Consider the following 23,541-nt stretch of genomic DNA (forward strand, 5'->3'; position numbering starts at 1 on the left):
GCACACCTGTGCTAGAGAAAAAGTTGACAGGGATGAAGAAAGGAGCAGTGATGCCTCCGGAGAACGGATGGAGAGGGGAGTGTGTGTGGGGGTTTTTTCAGAGCACTGGGGACAGGACAATGAGGGGAATAGATGATGTGGGAGAGGGCAATGATGGGATGTATGGGAGATGGTAATGATGGGACATGTAGGAGAGGGCAATAATGGATGTGGAGAAGAGGACAATGATGGGATGTGGAGGAGAGGGCAATAATGGATGTGGAGTAGAGGACAATGATGGGATTAATGTGGAAACCTGTATGGAAAGTTTAAGGAAAAACTCCAAAGGTTTCACATGTTTGAGAGTTTTGATCAAATCAGGGATTCGATCGATCGGAGACAAGGCCACAGAAGCAGTGTCTGTTGGTGTACTGGTTTGTCTGACACTCATAAGCCCAGTCACAAGTTTTTATTACAACCACAGAGATAAGTAAAGCGGGAATGAATTCTTACATTACATTACCTAAGACAGAAGATATTTAAGTTGGGAAAAACAAAAGCATAAATTATGGATTATGTCAAATTCTTTTCAAACCCGTTCTACCCAGATTACTATACAATCAAAGACAAAGAAAAAGTTAAAACACAGAAACCTCTATACAACACCCTGTGTTATTGCTATGAATAACACTTATAAAGCTAATACAAAAATACTAAATTAGCAGAGGTATATACGTAAATGTAATTGTCTAAAATAATAATCAAAGATAGATATAAAATATTTACCATAACAATTCCTCCCTTTATTTTATTGCAGACAATGTATTGTTCAGCTACTTCCCCATGCTATGGTAGCCTGGAGGGGACGAATCCCATTCACCAACAGATACCTTGTTTGTAAATCTCGTCATATACACTGCTCAAAAAAATAAAAGAAACACTTAAACAATAGAATATATCTCCTAGTAAATCAAACTTCTGTGAAATCAAACTGTCCACTTAGGAAGCAACACTGTTTGACAATCACAAAAAAAGAGAAAATTGAAAGGCACAAAGACAAAAAAATCGACTTACTGGTGGAGATGGTGATCTCTGAATCAATGACACCCTTCACGGTATATTCACGGTGTGTGGAGGTGCTTGCTGAAAAACACATATGAAGTAATCCAATAATAATAAGAAAACAGCCGCACAACTCAAATCTTCCGTGGAATAAAAAACCTTTGTCCTTTATTTCATTTGCACAAAGTGGACAAGGTTATAAGGAAGGGACATTAGCAGAACACACAGAAAAAGAGGACTAAGGCCGTTTCGCGTCTTGCATGCTTTAACGGGTCCTCTTTTTTTGTGTGTTCTGCTATCGTCCCTCCCTTCTAACCTTGTCCACTTTGTGCAAATGAAATAAAGGACAAAGATTTTTTTTATTCCACGGAAGATTTGAGTTGTGCGGCTGTTTTCTTATTATTGGATTACTGTTTGACAATCAATTTCACATGCTGTTGTGCAAATGGAATAGACAACAGATGGAAATTATTGGCAATTATCAAGACACACTCAATAAAGGAGTGGTTCTGCAGGTAGGGACCACAGACCAATGCTTTCTGGCTGATGTTTTGGTCACTTTTGAATGTTGGTTGTGCTTTCATACTCGTGGTAGCATGAGATGGACTCTACAACCCACACAAGTGGCTGAGATAGTGCAGCTCATCCAGGATGGCACATCAATGCGAGCTATGGCAAGAAGGTTTGCTGTGTCTCTCAGCGTTGTGTCCAGAGGCTGGAATACTAAAAGGAGATTGGCCAGTACACCAGGAGATATGGATGGGGCCGTAAGAGGGCAACAACCCAGCAGCAGGACCGCTACCTCAGCCTTTGTGCAAGGAGGAACAGGAGGAGCACTGCCAGAGCCCTGCAAAATGACCTCCAGCAGGCCACAAATGTGCATGTGTCTGCACAAATGGTTAGAAACCGACTCCATGAGGATGGTCTGAGTGCCCGACGTCCACAAATGGGGGTTCTGCTCACAGCCCAACACCGTGCAGGACGTTTGGCATTTGCCACAGAACACCAGGATTGGCAAATTCGCCACTGGTGCCCTGTGCTCTTCACAGATGAAATCAGGTTCACACTGAGCACATGTGACAGATGTGACAGAGTCTGGAGACGCCGTGGAGAGCGATCTGCTGCCTGCAACATCCTTCAGCATGACCGGTTTGGCAGTGGGTCAGTAATGGTGGCATTTCTTTGGAGGGCTGCACAGCGCTCCATGTGCTCGCCAGAAGCCAGACTGCCATTAGGTACCAAAATGAGATCCTCATACCCTTTGTGAGACCATATGCTTGTGAAGTTGACCCTGGGTACCTCCTAATGCAGGACAATGCCAGACCTCATGTGGCTGGAGCGTGTCAGCAGTTCCTGCAAGATGAAGGCATTGAAGTTATGGACTAGCCTGCACATTCCCCAGACCTGAATCCGATTGAACACATCTAGGACATCATATCTCGCACCATCCACCAACGTCACGTTGCACCACAGACTGTCCAGGAGTTGGCGGATGCTTTAGTCTAGGTCTGGGAGGAGATCCCTCAGGAGACCATCCACCGCCTCATCAGGAGCATGTCCATGCGTTGTAGGGAGGTCATACAGGAACGTGGAGGCCATACACACTACTGAGCATCATTTCCTTGTCTTGAGACATTTCCAGTGAAATTGGATCAGCCTGTAACTTCATTTTCCACTTTGATTCTGAGCATCATTCCAACTTCAGACGTCCGTGGGATATTAGTTGTGATTTACGTTGATAATTTTTAGGTTTTATTGTTCTCAACACATTCCACTATGTAATGAATAAAGATTTGCAACTGGAAAATTTCATTCAGTGATATCTAGGATGTGGGATTTTAGTGTTATTTTTTTGAGCAGTGTATATGGACATAAACTACCATTTTGGCACATTTCTGGGCTCTGAAGAGAAGGACCATTAGGCTTTTGGAACACAGATTTTGTTGAAATGGCTATTGGGTGTCATGACAATTTACAGGAATCACAGTGAAAATCATTGAAAAAAAAAAAAAATACACCTTTTTGGATATACACATTGCTGGTCTCTGTACATCATGTTCTGGTCGTATGATCATTGAATGGCTGCAGCCAATCACTGGCTACAGCAGTGACACTTTGGTCACCATTATGGGCATTAATTGACAATAGTAGTCACATGCTTACACCGTGCTAGATGAAGAATGGAGAGGGAACAGAGTAACACTGGAAGAGGAGCAGAAGCGTTTGGTAGGTGAGAATGCTTTTTTTTTAATTATTAAGAAACCATTTTATTAAACTTTGCCGCGTAATTTAAAAAAAAAAATGAAATCTTCATTCAGCTTTTCTTTTCCAGAAGGAAAACCGCCTTTACAGTGATGGTTTATGGTTAGCTTTTTTATTAAACTTGCATATTCATGTTCTCCGTACAGTAAATAATAAAGTGATGTTACTGTGGGCTATCAGTGGAAGAAAAAAAAAAGTTATTTTGGCATCTTCTGCCCCATATCCTTCCAGCTTTTTGTAACCAGCACGTCTTTGCTTTTCACTACAGTGACAAGACAACGTCCTATGTAGTAACCATTGAACTGACCCACTCCATCGTTTCGACCCATAGACACAAGCATTGTGACAGGACCTAAGGAGATAAAGAACATTATATGAATTTTAAATTATCTACTACCCAGCAGACAGACAAAAAAAGTTGGGGATTTAGAGCATACAAGTACCTGTTTTATAGGTCTTCAGTGGTTTCTCCTTAAGACTGTGGATGATGTTGGTTACAGCAATCTTGGCATGCAAGCCTGCATGATAGGCCATTTTAGGTTCACTTAAATCTGCACAGTCTCCGACAGCATAAATATTATTATATCCTTCCACTTGAAGATAATCATTCACTTTTAAAGCTCCGTTGCTTGATACTTTATCACCTTAATGATAACAAAAAGTTTTTTAGTTTTAAAAATAATAATCATATAAAATATATTTGCCTGTCAGTAAAAGACAAATAGCATGACTTGTCATCTGATATCATATTTTACAAAACATTATCACATTTTTTGGAAATTCCTAATAGCTTATTCCCCACAAAACACCACTACAAATTGTAGATCTCAGCAAAATGACAAGCTTTTCCCAACAGCAGGCTTAATTGGGTTTAACACTATTAGAGAAGTCGATCTTAATAGATCAGATGTAATTAAAAATAAAAAAAAAGTGATCATACTCACCCTCTTTCAGTCTAACGCCAGCTCCCAGTAGCTAATCAGGTCTCAGTGTTTTAGCTGCAGTGGTGACATAACTACTGCATGCATCACCGCTGCAGCTAATCACTGAGCCCAGTGGATTTTGTTATCAACAGCAGAGATTACGGTCATGTGATTGGTTGAGGTCCACTTTCCACTTTGTCGTAAAACCTCTTCTTACTCGTTTAAGAGAACCACATAAATAAAAAAAAATTTGAAAAAAATTAATAAACTTCCTTCTCACCCCCCGAATGGGGGTGGTCTTCTTTTTGTCGTTTCTCATTCTCGGGTCCTCTACCGGAGGCCTGGGAGTTTGAGGGTTCTGCACAGGATCTTAGTTGTTCCTAGCATTGCAATTTTCTGGACAGAGAGTTCAGATGTTGCTCCTATGATCTGTTGTAGCCATTTTCCCAACTTAGGGGTCACTGCTCCAAGTGCTCCTATCACCACTGGAATCACTGTTACCTTCACCTTCCACATCGGCTCTAGTTCTCCTTTGAGGTCCTGGTACTTCTCCAACTTCTCTTATTCCTGCTTTCTGATGTTGCTGTCACTTGGCACTACCACATTTTTTATCATTGCTGTTTTCTGATCCTTGTCTATCACAATGTCTGATTCGTTAGCCAACACCTGCTCATTAGTGGTGAGCGAGTGTGCTCGTTACTCGGGTTTTCCGAGCATGCTCGGGAGTTCTCCGAGTATTTTGGGCATGCTCGTAGATTATGTTTGAGTCACCGCAGCTGCATGATTTGCGGTATTATGATTCCTGGAATGGACCCACTGGATCGTGGTGACGACCGTTACCAGATGAGCTGACCAGGTGGAACCGACCCCTATACAGGGACTGTTAGGGACAAGCCTAGGAGGGAGATACACCGCGATAGCTTGTGCCAGAGGGACGGCTCGATGACAATGAGGAGCATCAGGGTACTCACCGAGGACCAGACGGGTGGAGCAGCCACAGAGAAAACCCGGAACTCAGGACACGGCACGGTTCACATAGAGGGTACCGAATCTTGGACGGAGCAGGGCTAGCAGTGGAGGAGTATAGGGACGGAGCAGAGCACGCACTGGAAGCGTACAGGGACTGAGCAGAGGACGCACGCACTGGAAGCATGCAGGGACAGAGCAGAGCACGCACTGGAAGCGTACAGGGACTAAGCAGAGCACGCACACACTGGAAGCGTACAGGGACAGAGCAGAGCACGCACACACTGGAAGCATACAGGGACAGAGCAGAGCACGCACTGAAAGTGTACAGGGACTGAGCAGAGCACGCACGCACTGGAAGCGTGCAGGGACAGAGCAGAGCACGTACTGGAAGCGTACAGGGACTAAGCAGAGCATGCACACACTGGAAGCGTACAGGGACAGAGCAGAACACACACACTGGAAGCGTACAGGGACAGAGCAGAACACACACACTGGAAGCGTACAGGGACCTGACGTACAGAAACCTAAGTGGACCTGGAGGGAGAACGGGAAGGCACAATAACAATCAGGCGCTTCCTCTAGCAGGAGGCGACCGGATATACCCGGAGGCCGCTGCCCAGGCAGTAAAGCGCTTCCGGGTCAGTACAACCTGGCATCATAAAGAAGCCAGGAGTGTGCGTAACCGCGTCCTAAGCGGCCTAGCGTGCATGCTCGGGGAACGGGATCCCCAGAGCGGCTGAGGACTCGGAAGAGAAAGTGGGAGGCTAGGGACCCAGGAAGCAAGGTGAGTATCTGCCTGCGCCGTAATATGCGGCTGCTAGAAAGCCTGAATACATGTGGGGATTCCCTAACAAACAGGCAATCCCTGCATATGTTCATGTTGTCTAGCAGCTGCAAATCATGCAGCTGGGGGACTCAAATATAATCTACAATCACGCCCTAGATACTCAGAGAACACCCAGCCTGCTCAGAAAACCTGAGTAACGAGCACACTCGCTCATCACTACTGTTTATCTGTCTGGATTTTGAAGTCCCACAAGATTTTAGCCCTTTCATGTTCCACCATTTTTTCTGGGGCCTCCCACCTGGACTTAGGGGCACTTAGCCCATATGCTGTGCAGATGTTCCTGTATACAATTCCCGCTACTTGGTTGTGGCATTTGGTATATGCTGTTCCTGGTTGCATTTTGGATCCTGCCACTATGTGTTAGACTGTTTCTGAGGTTTGTTTGCATAGTCTGCACCTTGGGTCTTGTTTTGTGTGGTAGATTCCTGCTTCTATGAATCTGGTACTTAGTGCTTGCTCTTCTGCCGCTATAATTAGTGCCTCTGTGCTGTCTCGGAGTCAAGCTTTCTCCAGCCATTGGTAGGATTTCTCTTTGTCAGCCACCTCCATTATTTGTTGATGTTGTATCCCATGCAGCGGCTTGCCTTGCCAAGGAGCTTCATGTTCCTGTTCTTCCTCCCAGATCTATTGTTGCTGCCTTAGGCTTTCTCTCAGCATCTCATCTTTTGGTGCCATTTTTCTGATTTATTCCTGGATACCACATGTGTCATCTGTGATGGTGGCTTGGATGCTTATCAAGCCTCGACCACCCTCTATTCTGTTGGTATACAATCTTTGGGTATTAGACTTAGGGTGGAGACCTCCATGCATTGTGAGGAGCTTTCGTGTCTTCACGTCTGCAGCTTCCATCTCTTCTTTTGGCCAGCACACTATGCCAGCAGTGTATCTGATAATTGGAAGGGAATGTGTACTGATGGTGCGGATTTTATTCTTCCCATTGAACTGGCTCGTCAGGACTTGTTAAGTCCTTAGATGGTATTTGGATATTGCTACCTTCCTTGCTTCTTCATCATGGTTACTGTATCCCTGTGGGATGCCGAAGTACTTGTAGCATGTCTGTACATTTGCTTTGTGCCCTGCTGGTAATTCCACTCCATTTGTCTTGACTACCTTGCCTCTCTTTGTTCCCAACCGGCCGCACTTTCCAGTTCAAAGGAGATCCCGACGTCTTTGTGTAGATCCTTGTCAGGTGGATCAGTGAATTGCTCGTTCATTTTTCGCATACAGCTTGATGTCATCCATGTAGAGGAGATGGCTGATGATGATTCCACTCTTGAACTTATATCCATAGCAAGACTCTGTAATTATGTGACTGAGGAGGTTCAAGCCTATGCAGAACAGCAATAGGAACAGTGCATCACCTTGGTATATGCCGCATTTGATGGTCACTTGTGCTAGTTGTCTTGAGTTGATTTCCAATGTTGTTCTCCATAGCCCAATTGAGTTTCTGAAGAAGGTTCTTAATTTCTTGCTGACATTGTAGCGAGCCAAGCATTCACAGATCCATGTGTGTGGCATTGAGTAGTCAATCCAGGTTGTGCTGAGATTGGTCTTTCTGGATCTTGAGTCTTGAGCAACTGGTCTATCTAATAGAAGCTGGTGCTTAGAGCCTCTGGTGTTGGTCCCAATGCCTTTTTGAGCTGGATTCATGTACTGGTTCATATGGTTTTGTAGCTTGGTGGCTATGATGCCTGACAGGAGTTTCCATGTTGTTGTAAAGCAGGTTACTGGGCGGTACTTAGATGGAACTGTTCCTTTGTGAAAATTCTTCATGGTCAGCACTGTTCTTCCTTGTGTTAGCCAAGCTGGGTGGAGGCCTGCTTCTAGAAGTTGGTTCATCTGCTTTGCCATGAGTTCATGTACAGCTGTTAATTTCTTTGGCCAGTAGGTATGGATCATGTCTGGGCCAGGTGCTGTCCAGCTCTTCATGTTCTTGAAGAACACACACACACACATATATACTGTATATCTATTTTAATTTTGTACCGGCTCACTCTCTCTGATAGCCGCTTAAAACATGAAGCCACAGGGTTTTTTTTAATATAACACACAGAATAGTGTTTATTTCCACAAGTTGTACAGCACCAAAAAAATAAAAAAAACTTAAAAACTCTGCTGCCTCATTATAGTGAATGGATCCCTTTGTGGTTTCATCTGAATCACGTCATTCAGAGATTTACCGTATATAATCGAGTATAAGCCAAACCGAGTATAAGCCAAGGACCCTAATTTTGCCACGAAAAACTGGGATAACTTATTGATTCAAGTATAAGCTCGGTATGCATTGTTCCCTCATCCCTATCCTGTTATGCATTGTCCCCTCATCCCTATCCTGGTATGTATGGCTCCCCATCCCTGTCCTTGTATGCATGGCTCCCCATCCCTGTATGCATGGCTCCTTATCCTTGTATGTATGGCTCCCCATAACTGTCCTTGTATGCATGGCTCCTATAAGAAAAAAAACACATCCTACTTACCTTCCCTGCGTGCCCTCGCTGCATCTTGTTCCGTGTCAGCAGCTCTTCTGGCTGAAGGATCACGTGTCTCGGTTCATTAAGGTAGTGAATATTCATTTCACGACTATGGGAGTGGAGAGAGGTGAATATTCATTACCTTAATGAGCAGGGGACACGTGATCGCTTGGCTGAAATAGCTGCTGGCACGGAACGAGATGCAGCGAGGGTGCACAGAGAAGGTAAGTAGTATGTTTGCTGGAAGCCAGCAGCTGCGGCTTTAACTGTGCACGCTATAAGTGAAATGAATATTCACTAGCAGCGCAGTGAATATTCATTTCTATTTAGCGGCGGGCAAAGGCTTTAGCCGCAGCTTCCGGCTCCTGCTTCTGTGACTCGCTGCTCCCCCTCTCCAGCCATCTTTCTGGGACAATGACTTGTGTATAAGCCAAAGGGGGGGTGTTTTCAGCACAAAAAACAGTGCTGGAAAACTTGGCTTATACACGAGTATATACGGTAGATGGAAACCTCGATGTAAGAGCTCAGCGTAGAGCACAGGATAAATGTGATTCAAAACGTTAAGTAAAATGTTCCCAAATAAAAGCTTCAACTCAATCCCCAAAAGAAATCCAACGAATTCTGCACTCCCAAATCCAAATGCCCCCACTTCTCTGAGGCAGTGTGCCTTAATCACATTTAGAGTCAACATGTTTGGCATTTCTGTAGCGATAAGAGCCCGCCTGCTGTACGGGTACAGGTCTCCAGAAGCATGAGCTGGTCACTATCACGTACTGGGCACTATAACATACTGGACACTACAATGGCAGTTTGCAATTTTCACTCAGCAACATCCACTGCCGCCTATTTCTGGAGAACACCCATGGAGTCAAAATCGCTACTAATCATGTTGATAATTTCCCAAAGGGGTATAATTTCCAAAATGGCCCACCTAGTTTACAGATGCAGGTCTCCATATGCTATAGTTTCTCACCCCCCCAAAATAAATTCAGCAAATGTTGTGCTTCTGAATCCAAATGTGCCACCCTCTCTTCTGCGCCACAGGGCGTGCTTAAACCACATTTAGTGTTCACATGTTTTGCAAGTGTATAATTTCGAAAATGAGATCACTTGAGGGGGTATTCTGTGCTTCTAGCACTTAGGGGCTCTTTATATGGAGTCTGCAAACTATTCGATCAAAATCTCAACTCTAGCAGGCAAATAGTGCTCTGATTCTCGCCATATGACCAAGCAATTCTGTTCATTCATAAAAATATAGTTCCTACTCGAGTAGGTTATGAACAAGAAGCAGGGCCGGACTGGTCATCGGGCATTTCTGGCAAATGCCAGAAGGGCTGGTGCCAGTAGTGGGCAGCTGCACTCTTCCCCCCCCCTCCCCCTGCCAGTGCCGCCGCCGCATTCAACTATACCGGGGTTTATGACGCTGGTATAGTTCAATGCAATGATGGAGGAGAGGGCATCTGCTGATGCTCCCTCTCCCATCATTCCCCGCTCTGCCTCTGACACTGTGGGTGCGCGATGACGTCATATCATCGCACACTTGCTGTGTCCCGGGCAGACTGCAGCCGTCGAGACAGGAGCAGCGCAGGCAAGAGGAAAGGTGAGGAGAGTGTTTTTTTTTTCTTTTACTGGACTGTGGGGCCATTATCGGGGGGGGGGGGGGGTGGAGAGATGAGATGTGGGCTGTGCTGTACATACCACTGTGTGGGCTGTGCTGTATATACCACTGTGTGGGCTGTGCTGTATATACCACTGTGTGGGCTGTTGTATATACCACTGTGTGGGCTGTGCTGTATATACCACTGTGTGGGCTGTGCTGTATATACCACTGTGTGGGCTGTGCTGTATATACCACTGTGTGGGCTGTGCTGTATATACCACTGTGTGGGCTGTGCTGTATATACCACTGTGTGGGCTGTGCTGTATATACCACTGTGTGGGCTGTGCTGTATTTGTATATACTACTGTGTGGGCTGTGCTGTATATACCACTGTGTGGGCTGTGCTGTATATACTACTGTGTGGGCTGTGCTGTATACTACTATGCGGGCTGTGCTGTATACTTCTACAAGGGCTGTGCTGTATACTACTACGCGGGCTGTGCTATATTATGCAGGCTATGCTATATACTATGCGGGCTTTGAGATATACTATGGGGGTATGTTATATTCTATGGGGGAGGCCGTGTTATATACTATGTGGCTGTGTTATATACTATTGCGGGGGTATATTATATTCTATGGGGGAGGCTGTGTTATATACTATGGGGGTATATTATATTCTATGGGGGAGGCCATGTTATATACTATGTGGCTGTGTTATACACTATTGTGGGGGTATATTATATTCTATGGGGGAGGCTGTGTTATATATTATGGGGGGTATATTATATTCTATCGGAGAGACTGTCTTATATACTATGGGGGGCTGCATTATATTCTATGGGGGGCTACATTATATATTATGGGGAGGTAGGCTGTATTATATTCTATGGAGGGCTGTATTAGATTTTATGAGGGATGATTGCATTATACTCTTTGATGGGGCTGCATTATATTCTATGGGGAGGTGGGCTGTATTCTATTCTATTCGGGGCTACATTATATTATATGGGGGGCAGTATTATATTTATATTCTATGAGGGGTGATTGCATCATACTCTATGGGGGGGCTGCATTATATTCTATGGGGGGTTACATTACACTCTGGGGTGGCTGCATTATACTCTGAGGTGGCTGCATTATACTCTGTAGGGTGGTGGCTGCATTATACTGTATGTGGGCTGCATTATACTGTATCGAGGACTATGGGGAATACGTTATACTATATGAATAACTATGGGGTGCATTATACTATGGGAAGTGAATTGTACTACATGGATGACTATGGCGGTGCATTATACTATATGGAGCACTATGAGGAGTGTATTATGCTCTATGGAGGACTGAGCAGTGTATTTTAATATATGGAGGACTGAGGAGTGTATTTTAATATATGGAGGACTATAGGGAGTGTATTATACTATATGGAGGACTGTGTTGCACATTGTAATATATGGAGGACTATGGGGTGTATTTTACTAAACAAGTAAAATGGTGCATATTCAGATTGTTTTTGCCAGAACAAAAATCCTTGTTTTCAGCAGCACATCGCCGGTGTAAACTATAGATGTGATGCTGATAACATGATACTGTATGGTGATCTGTTAGTGATCTATTAGTGATGGTTCTGTCCCATCGTTCTTTCTCAGACGGTGGAAAGAGGCCAGGAAACAAGCGTTGAGCAACTTCAGTATTGTCGATCAAACTCATTTAGCAGCCTGAACTCAGCGCATGTAAATACAACCGAAATGCTTCTGTGTGATGAGCAATATGCTAGCATTTGGGGCCGCATTTTAAACTTTGCCTAGGGCCGCACTTTGCCTACAAGTGTACAAAGATATTATACAGTCACCATGTGACAAGTGGGCCTGTGTAACTTCAAATGCCAGGGCTGAATTTTAGTCCCAGTCCGGCCCTGACAAGAAGTATCACTTCAAGATGTGTCAAACAGTACTTTGAATGTTTTATCTCTTGGGACTTTCTCCTTGGTTATTTTACTTATCCATTTCTACACATGGACTTTGTATGGAACTATATATTTATGGATGAATCATTCCTTGAATAAATGTATGCATTTTACTTGAAGTACTGGATCAACTCTTTTTTACATGGACAATTATTTTTTCTTCACTGCCCAATTGTTTAAAATTATGTGGTACACCCGTGGTGTCAATATGATCACTGCATCCCTAGATTCATTCATTGAAAAGTGTAGTTTGCAAAATGGGGTCATTTATAGGAGGTACTGCTGTACTGGCACCTCAGGGGCTCTCCCAGTGTGTCATGGCACCTACAAACCATAACAATTAAATCTGTAATATAATATGGTGCTCCTTCCCTTCTGAGCTTTGTACTGTGCCTGAAAAGTAGTTCCAGATTACATGTAGGGTATTGGCGCAATAAGGCAAAATTGCACAACAAACTATGAGATCCATTTTTTCCTATTAGCCCTTTTAAAAATTATAAATTTGGGGCTAAAACAACATTTTAGCATTATAAATGTAATTATTCTTTCTTCGCCGCCCAATGGTATAAATTTACAGTGGAGGAAATAAGTATTTGATCCCTTGCTGATTTTGTAAGTTTGCCCACTGACAAAGACATTAACAGTCTGTAATTTTAGGGTAGGTTAATTTTTACATTGAGAGATAGAATATCAAAAATAAAATCAAGAAAATCACATTGTATAAATTATATAAATTTGCATTTTGCAGTGAGAAATAAGTATTTGATCCCCTACCAACCATTAAGAGTTCTGGCTCCTACAGACCAGTTAGATGCTCCTAATCAACTCGTTACCTGCATTAAAGACGGCTGTCTTACATACCCAAAAGAAATGAAGGACAGCATCCAATCCAGGTGAAAAAACGCTCCTTTCATTGTGCCAATTGCGACGTTTCAACCATCAAAGGTTTTTCTCAAGCATACAAAACAGTTAAAATGGCAGCCTTAAATAGGAATTGGCTATGGTTCACACCAATCACTACACAGTAACTGTTTTGTATGCTTGAGAAAAACCTTTGATGGTTGAAACGTCGCAATTGGCACAATGAAAGGAGCGTTTTTTCACCTGGATTGGATGCTGTCCTTCATTTCTTTTGGGTATGTACATCTCCACTTTGGTCCGTGGAACTAGGACGGGCATCATATTGCCAGTTGCGCAGTCAGCTACTTTCTAAATTTTGGGCTGTCTTACATAGTCACCTTTATAAAAGACTCCTGCCCACAGACTCAATTAGTCAATCAGATTCTAACCTCTACAACATAGGCAAGACCAAAGAGCTTTATAAGGATGTCAGGGACAAGATCATAGACCTGTACAAAGCTAAAATGGGCTACAAAACCATAAGTAAGACGCTGGGTGAGAAGGAGACAACTGTCAGTGCAATAGTAAGAAAATAGAATACAAAGTGACTATCAATCGACATCGATCTGGGGCCCCATGCAAAATCTCACCTTGTGGGGTATCCTTGATCATGAGGAAGGTGAGAGATCAGCCTAAAACTACACGGGGGGAACTTGTTAGTGATCTCAAGGCAGCTGTGACCACAGTCAACAAAAAGAACATTGGTAACACATTATGCCGTAAAGGTTTAAAATCCTGCAGTGCCTGCAAGATTCCCCTGCTCAAGAAGGCACATGTGCAGGCCCATCTGAAGTTTGCCAATGAACACCTGGCTGATTCTGTGAGTGATTGGGAGAAGGTGCTATGGTCAGATGAGACAAAAATTGATCTCTTTGACATTAACTCAACTCGCCGTGTTTGAAGGAAAAGAAATGCTGCCTATGACACAAAGAACACTGTCCCCACTGTCAAGCATGGAGTTGGAAACATGTTTTGGGGGTGTTTTTCTGCTATCTGCTAAGGGCACAGGACTACTTCATCGCATCAGTGGGAGAATGGATGGAGCCATGTACCATAAAATCCTGAGTGACAAACTCCTTTTATTCGCCAGGACATTAAAAATGGGTCGTGGCTGGGTCTTCCAGCAAGACAATGACCCAAAACATACAGTCAAGGCAACAAAGGAGTGGCTCAAAAAGAAGCACATAAAGGTCACGGAGTGGCCTAGCCAGTCTCCAGACCTTAATCCCATAGAAAACGTATGGAGGGAGTTGAAGCTCTGAGTTTCCAAGCGACAGCCTCAAAATCGTAATGATTTAGCGATGATCTGCAAAGAGGAGTGGACCAAAATTCCTCCTGACATGTGCGCAAACCTCATCATCAACTACAAAAAACGTCTGACCACTGTGCTTGCCAACAAGGGTTTTGCCACAAGTATTAAGTCTTGTTTGCCAGAGGGATCAAATACTTATTTCTCATTGCAAAATGCAAATAAATTTATATAATTTATACAAGGTGATTTTCTGGATTTTATTTTAGATATTTTATCTCTCAATGTTAAAATTATCTTACCCTTAAAAATTATAGACTGTTCATGTCTTTGTCAGTAGGCAAAGTTACAAAATCAGCAAGGGATCAAATACTTATTTCCCTCACTGTATGTGAGGCACATGTGGTGTCAACATGCTCACTGCACCCCTAGATAAATTCATTGAGGTGTAGTTTGTAAAATTACATCACTTATAGGGGGTTTCTGCTGTTCCGGCACCTCAGGAGCTCTGCCAATGTGACATGGCATCCTCAAACCATTCCAGCAAAATCTGAACTCCAATATGGTGCTTCTTCCCTTCTGAGCTTTGTACTGTGCCTCAAAAGTAGTTTTCAACTAAGTTTGTGGTTTAGTCGCACTCAGGAGAAATTACACAACAAATTCTGTGGTGCATTTGCTCCTGATACCCTTGGGAAAATAAAAAAATTGGGTCTAAAAGAATATGTTTGTGGAAAAAAATTGATTTTTTCATCTTCACTGCTCTACCTTACAAATTTATGTGAAGCACTCGGGGGTTCAAAGTGCTCACCATACATCTAGAGGGGTCCATTTTCTCATGTTACCCTTTTGAAAATAAACTAATTGGAGCTAAAAGAAAATTTTTGTGGGAAAGGTGTGATTTTTGTTTATTTTCACAGCTCTACGTTATAAATTTCTGTGAAGCACATCGAGGGGCTCTCCAAACGTGACATGGTGTCTCCTCTAGAATCCAGTCATTTTTGCATTCAAAAAGTCAACTGGTTCTCCTTCCCCTTCCAAGTCTTGACGTGCACTCAAACAGTAGTGTTTCCCCACATATGAGGTATCAGAGTACTCAGGAGAAATTGCACAAGAAATTTCGAGGTTCATTTTCTCCTGTTACCCTTGTGAAAATAAAAAGGCCCCCAAAGTCACTTCAAATGTGATATAGTTTTGTAAATTTTGCTTGAAAAAACAGAAACTGCCAATTTTTAATTCTTATAACTTCCTAACGAAAAAAAAAATTATGTTTCAAAAATTGTGCTGATTTAAATTAGACATGTGGGAAATGTTATATATTAACTATTTTGTGTGACATAACTCTCTGTTTTAAGGGCATAAGAGTTAAAAGTTTGAAAATTGTGAAATTTTCGCCAAATTTCCACTATTTTCACAAAGAAAGGCAAGTCGTATCAAACAAGTTTTACCACTATCATGAAGTATAATATGTCACAAAAAATACCTCAGAATCACTCAGATACGTTAAAGGGTTCCAGAGTTATTACCTCAAAGTGACACTGGTCAGATTTAAAAAAATCAAGCCCGGTCATTAACCTACAAAATAACTCGGTTCTTAAAGGGGTTTTCCCAACAACAAAAGTCCATTTTAATCAATAGAACTTGGAATAATAATAAGTTCCACAGTTGGATGTGTTAAAAAAAAAAAAAATGTTTTCCTCTGCTGACATAATCTTATGAATGACATTGTGCTGAGTAATGGCTATATCTTACCTTATAGGAACATGGTCTGAGCATACCAGGGAAGGGAAGGATGCAAAAGAGAGTATATAAACAGGACAGCAGGGAATCCCTGCTGATTATTTTTGTGAGGTAAAACATTTAACTGCCTGTTTTTAAACAATGTTTTACTTCAAAGAATGAATAATTACGACCCAGTGATGTAATGTCTGTATATTTTTTTCTCCCCCCACTTAAAAGGAGATGTGGGCAAACACTTTTTCACAGGAGTCTACATATTTAAATGCCTTTAAGCGCACACTAGACAATACACTATATACACACAAAGGTTATACATATACAATGGTCAGATGTACAAATATGGGTGAAATGCTAAAGATATAAGCAGATGAATCATATCAATTACTGGTTTGATGTTCCACCAGTTGTGCACCAGGCCGCGCAGGGCATGGGCTGCCAGCTGGTTCCTAGTTCTTTCACAGCACGTTACTCGACATGGCCCCCACTTTCGAAGTGAACAGCAAGCATAACAGAGAGAGAACATATGGCCTTACACAAGCCTTTATTCCCAATAGTTGGTAACACCCTTTTCCGCCCCTGGGAGGTTCATTATCCCCCTCCCCTAGAGGTTGGTAGCTAAATCTCCCAAAACCTATGACAGATCATAACTTCCCAACAGAAGGGCCACGGTTCTAACGCCATCGGATCTGGCCGGGCTGCCGTTATGCTTGGAGACCCAACACTGCTTTGCTACCTGGCTCCTACCAGCCATTCTATGTATCTCCCCACCCTGGGGTGCTATAACGGATCGAGATCCTGGAAGGCGTTCGGCTCATTCCAGAGATCTCGATAATGTAAGGACATACCATAAGTCAACATTGAATGTCAGAAATTAAAGAACAGAGTCAGCTCACCAAGATGCACGCACCTTGTTGCAAGGAAATGCCCAAAGTTATCCTAGTCAGGGACGTGAGTAAACAAAAGCAGTAAAGACAAAATTTCTCCAGCATAGGGTGGTGTATACCATTAAGGCTCTCCACTGAAACATGTCAGTTTATACTGTTAAAATAGATCAATGGCCAAACTTATCTGTGCTAAAAAACAAGGAAATGTGAAATATGTGAAATGTGAATAGCATACTGGCTTATGAACTTTATGAACAAACACATGAGATTTTCACGCACAACCATCTCTAGGGTTTACAGAGAATGGTCCGAAAAAGAAAAAAAATCCAGTGAGCGGCAGTTCTGTGGGCGGAAATGCCTTGTTGATGCCAGAGGTCAGAGGAGAATGGGCAGACTGGTTCGAGCTGATAGAAAGGCAACAGTGACTCAAATCGCCACCCGTTACAACCAAGGTAGGCCTAAGAGCATCTCTGAACGCACAGTGCGTCGAACTTTGAGGCAGATGGGCTACAGCAGCAGAAGACCACACCGGGTACCACTCCTTTCAGCTAAGAACAGGAAACTGAGGCTACAATTTGTACAAGCTCATCGAAATTGGACAGTAGAAGATTGGAAAAACGTTGCTTGGTCTGATGAGTCTCGATTTCTGCTGCGACATTCGGATGGTAGGGTCAGAATTTGGCGTAAACAACATGAAAGCATGGATCCATCCTGCCTTGTATGGAGCATCTTTGGGATGTGCAGCCGACAAATCTGCGGCAACTGTGTGATGCCATCATGTCAATATGGACCAAAATCTCTGAGGAATGCTTCCAGCACCTTGTTGAATCTATGCCACGAAGAATTGAGGCAGTTCTGAAGGCAAAAGGGGGTCCAACCCGTTACTAGCATGGTGTACCTAATAAAGTGGCCGGTGAGTGTATATATATATATATATATATATATATATATATATATATATATATATATATATATATATATATATTTCGGTCAGTTGATCTATTTACTATATACTATTTTCTGACTTGAACGCCCTGCCCTTCTCCATGTTTTAATTACATCTCAACACAATTGGTTCTGTTCACATTAGGCATTCAGCTCAGATACCATAGGTAAGTGTTCACACCAGACAGTCAGTGTAGTTACCCATTCGATCTGAGATTACCTTGACGTTTTGGTGAATGGGCTCACAACGTTTGCAAATCTTGTGCTAAAAATCTCATGTGTTTGTTCATAAAGTTCATAAGCCAGTATGCTATTCACATTTCACATATTTCACATTTCCTTGTTTTTTAGCACAGATAAGTTTGGCCATTGAACTATTTTATATTTGACTTTTTTTGGCTACAAACTATTTATATATATATATATATATATATATATATATATATTGTTCGGTCAGTTGATCTATTTAGTTTATACTGTTATACATCTCTTCTTGGTGTCCAGATAGTCCAAATATAAAAACATTGCTATTAAAAGTTAATTTTTAACTTATCTACGCTGTCAAATTACCCTACACTGGAGAAATCTTGTCTTTACTGCACAAGTCCACATTCTCCTTATGAAATCATAGCTGATTGAACAAAGCTGTTAGACAGCATGGTATCAAAAGGGGGTCTTACTGTAGGATCATAGAGACTAGCTAGGTGAGCTGATAGGGGTGTGAATTTCTTCTCTGAAGCAGAAGGCTGCCCCCCACTGCTGAGCTAGATGTCTTGTTACAGTTAGGTTAGTTTCACATTTGCGTTTAAAAACGCAGCGTACTTTAAGTAGCTTTTCTCATGATTGCATACACCTGGCTATGAAGTTCAAAGCTCAATGAGGATGCAAAACCAAAAAAAGTGCTTTAGTAAGTCAGTAAAAAGTAGGTAGGAGTATTTTAAACAAGAAAATGATAAGGGTGCCCATACTTATGCACCTGTCAAATTTTGTTTGAATGCAGATTGCACATTTTCTGTTAGTACAATAAACCTCATTTCAAGGCTGAAACATTACTGTGTCCAACAGTTATTAGATATATGAAACTGAAATAGCTGTTGCAAAAAAAAGCAATTTTTATAAAACATTAAGATTAATAGGGGTGCCCAAACTTTTTCATATAACTGTACAGTAAACCATGTCATATCCCCCTTTTTTTTGCATATTCCACACTACTAATGTTAGTAGTGTGTATGTGCAAAATTTCGGCACTGTAGCTATTAAATTTAAGGGTTAAATCGCGGAAAAAATTGGCGTGGGCTCCCGCGCAATTTTCTCCGCCAGAGTGGTAAAGCCAGTGACTGAGGGCAGATATTAATAGCCTAGAGAGGGTCCATGGTTATTGGCCCCCCTGGCTACAAACATCTGCCCCCAGCCACCCCAGAAAAGGCACATCTGGAAGATGCGCCTATTCTGGCACTTGGCCACTCTCTTCCCACTCCCGTGTAGCGGTGGGATATGGGGTAATGAAGGGTTAATGTCACCTTGCTATTGTAAGGTGACATTAAGCCAGATTAATAATGGAGAGGCGTCAATTAAACCCCGGGGAATGAAGGTAATGTAGGTCAATGACCTATAGTTACCTTCAGTCGCGGTGATGCGCCCTCTACTGGATGTCCTCATATGACGTCGAGCGTGGGAAAAAGTAATTTTTGCGGCAAAAAAACGCCTCTAGAAATCACTACATGTTGCATTTCTGCAACAAAACGCAAGCATAGAAAAGACGCATGCGTCGTCAAACGCGGCAAAACGCATCCAAAAAAAACGCATGCGTTTTTAATGTTAAATATAGGAAAAAACGCATGCTTTTTTTTGCGCTAAAACGCAGTGGCAAAAAACGCAAATGTGAAACCAGCCTTACATGTTTCAGGAGAATAGTAAGTTGCCATTAAATCCCTCCATCCTTCACATGAAGTGTTTCTCCTAGAAAATTATTGCAATTACACGTTTTGTTATGCGCGTTTGGAACAAAAAAAAAAAACAGAGAAAAAATGGCATAAGGGACACCATTTCACATAAAACCCCAAAAGTGTCCCAGCAAAAGTTTTTGGCACCTTTCTAAAATTGTAGGTAAACAATTTTGTTTTAAGCATGTGATGCTCGTTCAACTCACCTGTGGCAAGTAACAGGAGTGGGCAATATGAAAATCACACCTGAAACCAGATCGAAAGGGTAGAAGTTGACTAAATCTTTGCATTGTGTGTCTGTGTGAGCAATACTAAGCATGAAGAACAGAAAGCAGAGAAAAGAACTGTTTGAGGACTTGAAAAAGAAAATTGTTGAACAATATTAACAATCTCAAGGTTACAAGTCCATCTCTAGAGATGTTGATGTTCCTTTGACCATGGTGCACAACATAATCAAGCCCATGTCACTGTGGCCAATCTTTCTGGATGTGGATGGCAGAGAAAAATTAATGAAAGGTTGCAACTGTATTCTCACCCATCCCTTGTAGATTGTGAGCCTTCATGGGCAGGGTCCTCACTCCTCCTGTACCAGTTATGACTTGTATTGTTTAAGATTATTGTACTTGTTTTTATTATGTATACCCCTCCTCACTTGTAAAGCGCCATGGAATAAATGGCGCTATAACAATAAATAATAATAATAATAATGCACAATAGTCCGGATGTTGGATAAGCAGTCCGAATGAAGTTCCTGCTCAGAGTACTATCAATGTCAGTGTGAACTATTTGTTCACATTTCAATTAAATAAAACGATATGGCAGGAGACGCAGAGACATAAGAAAGAAAGACTGCAGTTTGTCAAAATGTTCAGAAACAAGACAAAATTCTTCAGAGAAAGCGTCTTGTGGGCAGTTGAGACCAAGATAGAGCTTTTTTGTAGACCACATCACTTTTCTTGCTGCTGAAAATGGAATGAGGTTTACAAAGAAAAGAACACATTACCTACAGTCAAATATGGTCAAAGTTCAAAGATGTTTTGAGGTTGTTTAGCTGCCTCTGGCACTGGGTGCCTTGACTTTGCGTAAGACATCATGAAATCTCAATATTTTGGGTCGTAATGTAGTGCCTTATGTCAAAGCTGGGTTTGCATTCTAAGTCATGGGTCCTCCAGCAGGACAAGGACGCCAAACATACCTCAAGTAGTACCCAGAAACTGATGGAAACAAAGCACTGGAGAGTTCTGACCACACAATCCCCGGCAGTTTAAATCCTTAAATGATGCGATTGATATAAAAGGCAGGCAGAGGGAGACTCCTCTGCCTTCTGATCGGCGCTCCTGAGATGTCATCGCAGAGACCAGATCGTTGCCATGGTGACCAGATGTCGTCATGATGACATCCGGGTCACCAGGCTCTAGCAAGTTAGTTAAATCATGTACAGTGCATGATCTAACTAACTCAAGTCATCGCTAAACTGACAGAAAGCATAACAAAACTCCTGTGCTGCTAATGCTGCTGCACTCCAATGCTATACAGGCAATCAGCCTGCAAAAAACTATAGTCCCACCCATAGTGGGACAAAGTAAAAAAGTTTTTAAAAAATTGTAAAAATATATATATTTTTTAAATCAAATAATAATAATAATAATATTTAAAAAAAATCTAAATATATTGTTCCCATGAATGAATATTTTTATGAAAAAAATAAAAGTACACATATTTGGTATCGCTGTGCCCGGAACGACCCAACCTATGACGATGTCTCACTAGTTAACCCCTTTAGTGAACACAATAATAAAAAAAAAAAAGTAAAAAAATAATGCTTTATGATCATACTGCCGAAGAAAAAGTGGAATAAAACGCGTTCAAAAAGACAAATATAAATAAACATGGCATCGCTGTAAACGTCATCTTGTCCAGCAAAAAACAAGCCATCAGACAGCTCCATCAGCAGAAAAATAAAAAAGTTATAGCTGTCAAAATAGAGCGATGCAAAAATAATTATTTTTTCTAAAAAATAGTTTTTATTGTGTAAAAGCGTCAAACATAAAAAAATTATAACTATGGTATCTGTGTAATCGTACTGACCCGAAGAATAAAACTGCCTTATCAATTTTACCACAAGAACGACATAACCCCCCACCCCCCAAAAAAAATTGCTGGTGTTGTTCATTCTGTCTCTAAAAAATCAGAATAGAAAGTGCTCAAAAAATGTCATGTGTCTGAAAATTATAGCAATAAAAATGTCAACTCGTCCGGCAAAAAAAAAAAATCCCGAACATGATTGTCACCCAAAATATGGAAAAATTACAGCTCTCAGTATATGGGGATGCAAAAACTATTTTTTGCAATAAAAAGATATACTTTTAGGGATCTTTCACATGTCCATGTCTCTGGTAGTGTAGTGACAGCTTTCGCATGTACCGGAGACACTGACACATGTAGATCTATTCAAGGGAATGGTTCTGTGCACATTTCAGTGTGTTTCACAGACCACGTGTCTGTGGGCCAAAAATTTGCTCATATGTTCGTTTTCTTGTGTCAGAACAGGCCGCAAAACGTCCTGCACACGTGCACTTGGATGACACACATGGATTTTTTTCTCCCTCATATGGGGTATTGGCATACTCAGGAGAAATTGCACTACAAATTGTATGCTGCATTTTCTCCTGTTACCCTTCTGAAAATGCTAAATTTGGGGCTAAAAACGTTTTTGTGGGGAAAATGTGATTATTTTTATTTTCACGGTTCAACGTTTAAACTTCTGTGAAGCACCTGAGGTTTTAATGTGCTCACCACACATCTAGATCATATACTTGAGGGGTCTAGTTTCCAAAATGGTGTTAATTGTGCGGGATTTTCACTTTTTAGGCACATCAGGGGCTCTCCAAATGCGACATGGCGTCTGCTAATTGTTCAAGCAAATTTTGCATTCCAAAAGTCAAAAGACTCTCCTTCCTTCCATGCTCTGCAATGCGCCCAAACAATGTTTTCCCCCACATATGGGATATCAGCATGCTGAGGAGAAATTGCACAACAAATTTTGTAGCCCATTTTTCTTGTTACCCTTCTGAAAATAAAAAATTGGGGTCTAAATTAATTTTTTTGTAAAAAAAAGTTAAATGTTCATTTTTTTCCACATTCCAAAAATTCCTGTTAAGCACCTGAAGGGTTAATAAACTTCTTGAATGTGGTTTTGAGAACCTTGAGGGGTGCAGTTTTTATATTGGTGTCACTTTTGAGTACTTGATGTCATATAGACCCCTCAAAGTCAAGTCATAACAAAAAAATTATGCTTCAAAAATTGTGCTGATGTAAAGTAAACATGTGGTAAATGTTATTTATTAACTATTATGTCTGACATGACTGATTTAAGGGCATAAAAATTAAAAGATAGAAAATATCACAATTTTCACCAAATTTCCGATTTTTTCCACGTATAAATGTAAGTCACATAACAGAAATTTTACCACTGTCATGAAGTATAATTTTCATGAAAAAACATTCTCAAAATCAGTGGGATCCATTGAAGCGTTTCAGAGTTAATACCACATAAAATTACACTGGTCAGAATTGTAAAATTTGGACTGGTCATGAAGGTGAAAACAGGCTTGGGGGGTAAAGGGGTTAAATTAAATTTATTGAGAAAAAAGTTAAATCTTCAAGGTTAATAAACTTATTGAATGTGGTTTTGAGCACCTTAAAGCATGCAGTTTTTAGAATGGTGTAAATTTTGGGTATTTTATGTCAAGTAGGCTACTCAAAGGTCACTTACATGTGATATAGTCCATAAAAAAATGGTTT

General features: G+C 41.6%; 1 protein-coding gene across 4 annotated transcripts in view; it reads right to left on the minus strand.

Annotated features, from left to right (window-relative positions):
* Positions 1 to 398: 398 nt before the first annotated feature.
* The window catches only part of AIFM2 (AIF family member 2), a 117,825-nt gene continuing 94,682 nt past the window's right edge, over positions 399 to 23,541 (minus strand). For 3 of the 4 annotated variants that reach the window (XM_077259275.1, XM_077259273.1, XM_077259274.1), the window contains 2 exons: positions 3,747 to 3,947; positions 399 to 3,655 (listed from right to left, as the gene is read on the minus strand). In XM_077259275.1, coding sequence (XP_077115390.1) covers positions 3,501 to 3,655; positions 3,747 to 3,947 — 356 coding nt within the window. In that variant the 3' untranslated portion in view covers positions 399 to 3,500. The remainder of the gene's footprint in view (positions 3,656 to 3,746; positions 3,948 to 23,541) is intronic. The other variant, XR_013214532.1, reaches the window with a different exon arrangement.

This window comes from Ranitomeya variabilis, chromosome 4 (assembly GCF_051348905.1).
Source record: "Ranitomeya variabilis isolate aRanVar5 chromosome 4, aRanVar5.hap1, whole genome shotgun sequence".
Lineage (NCBI taxonomy): Eukaryota > Metazoa > Chordata > Amphibia > Anura > Dendrobatidae > Ranitomeya > Ranitomeya variabilis.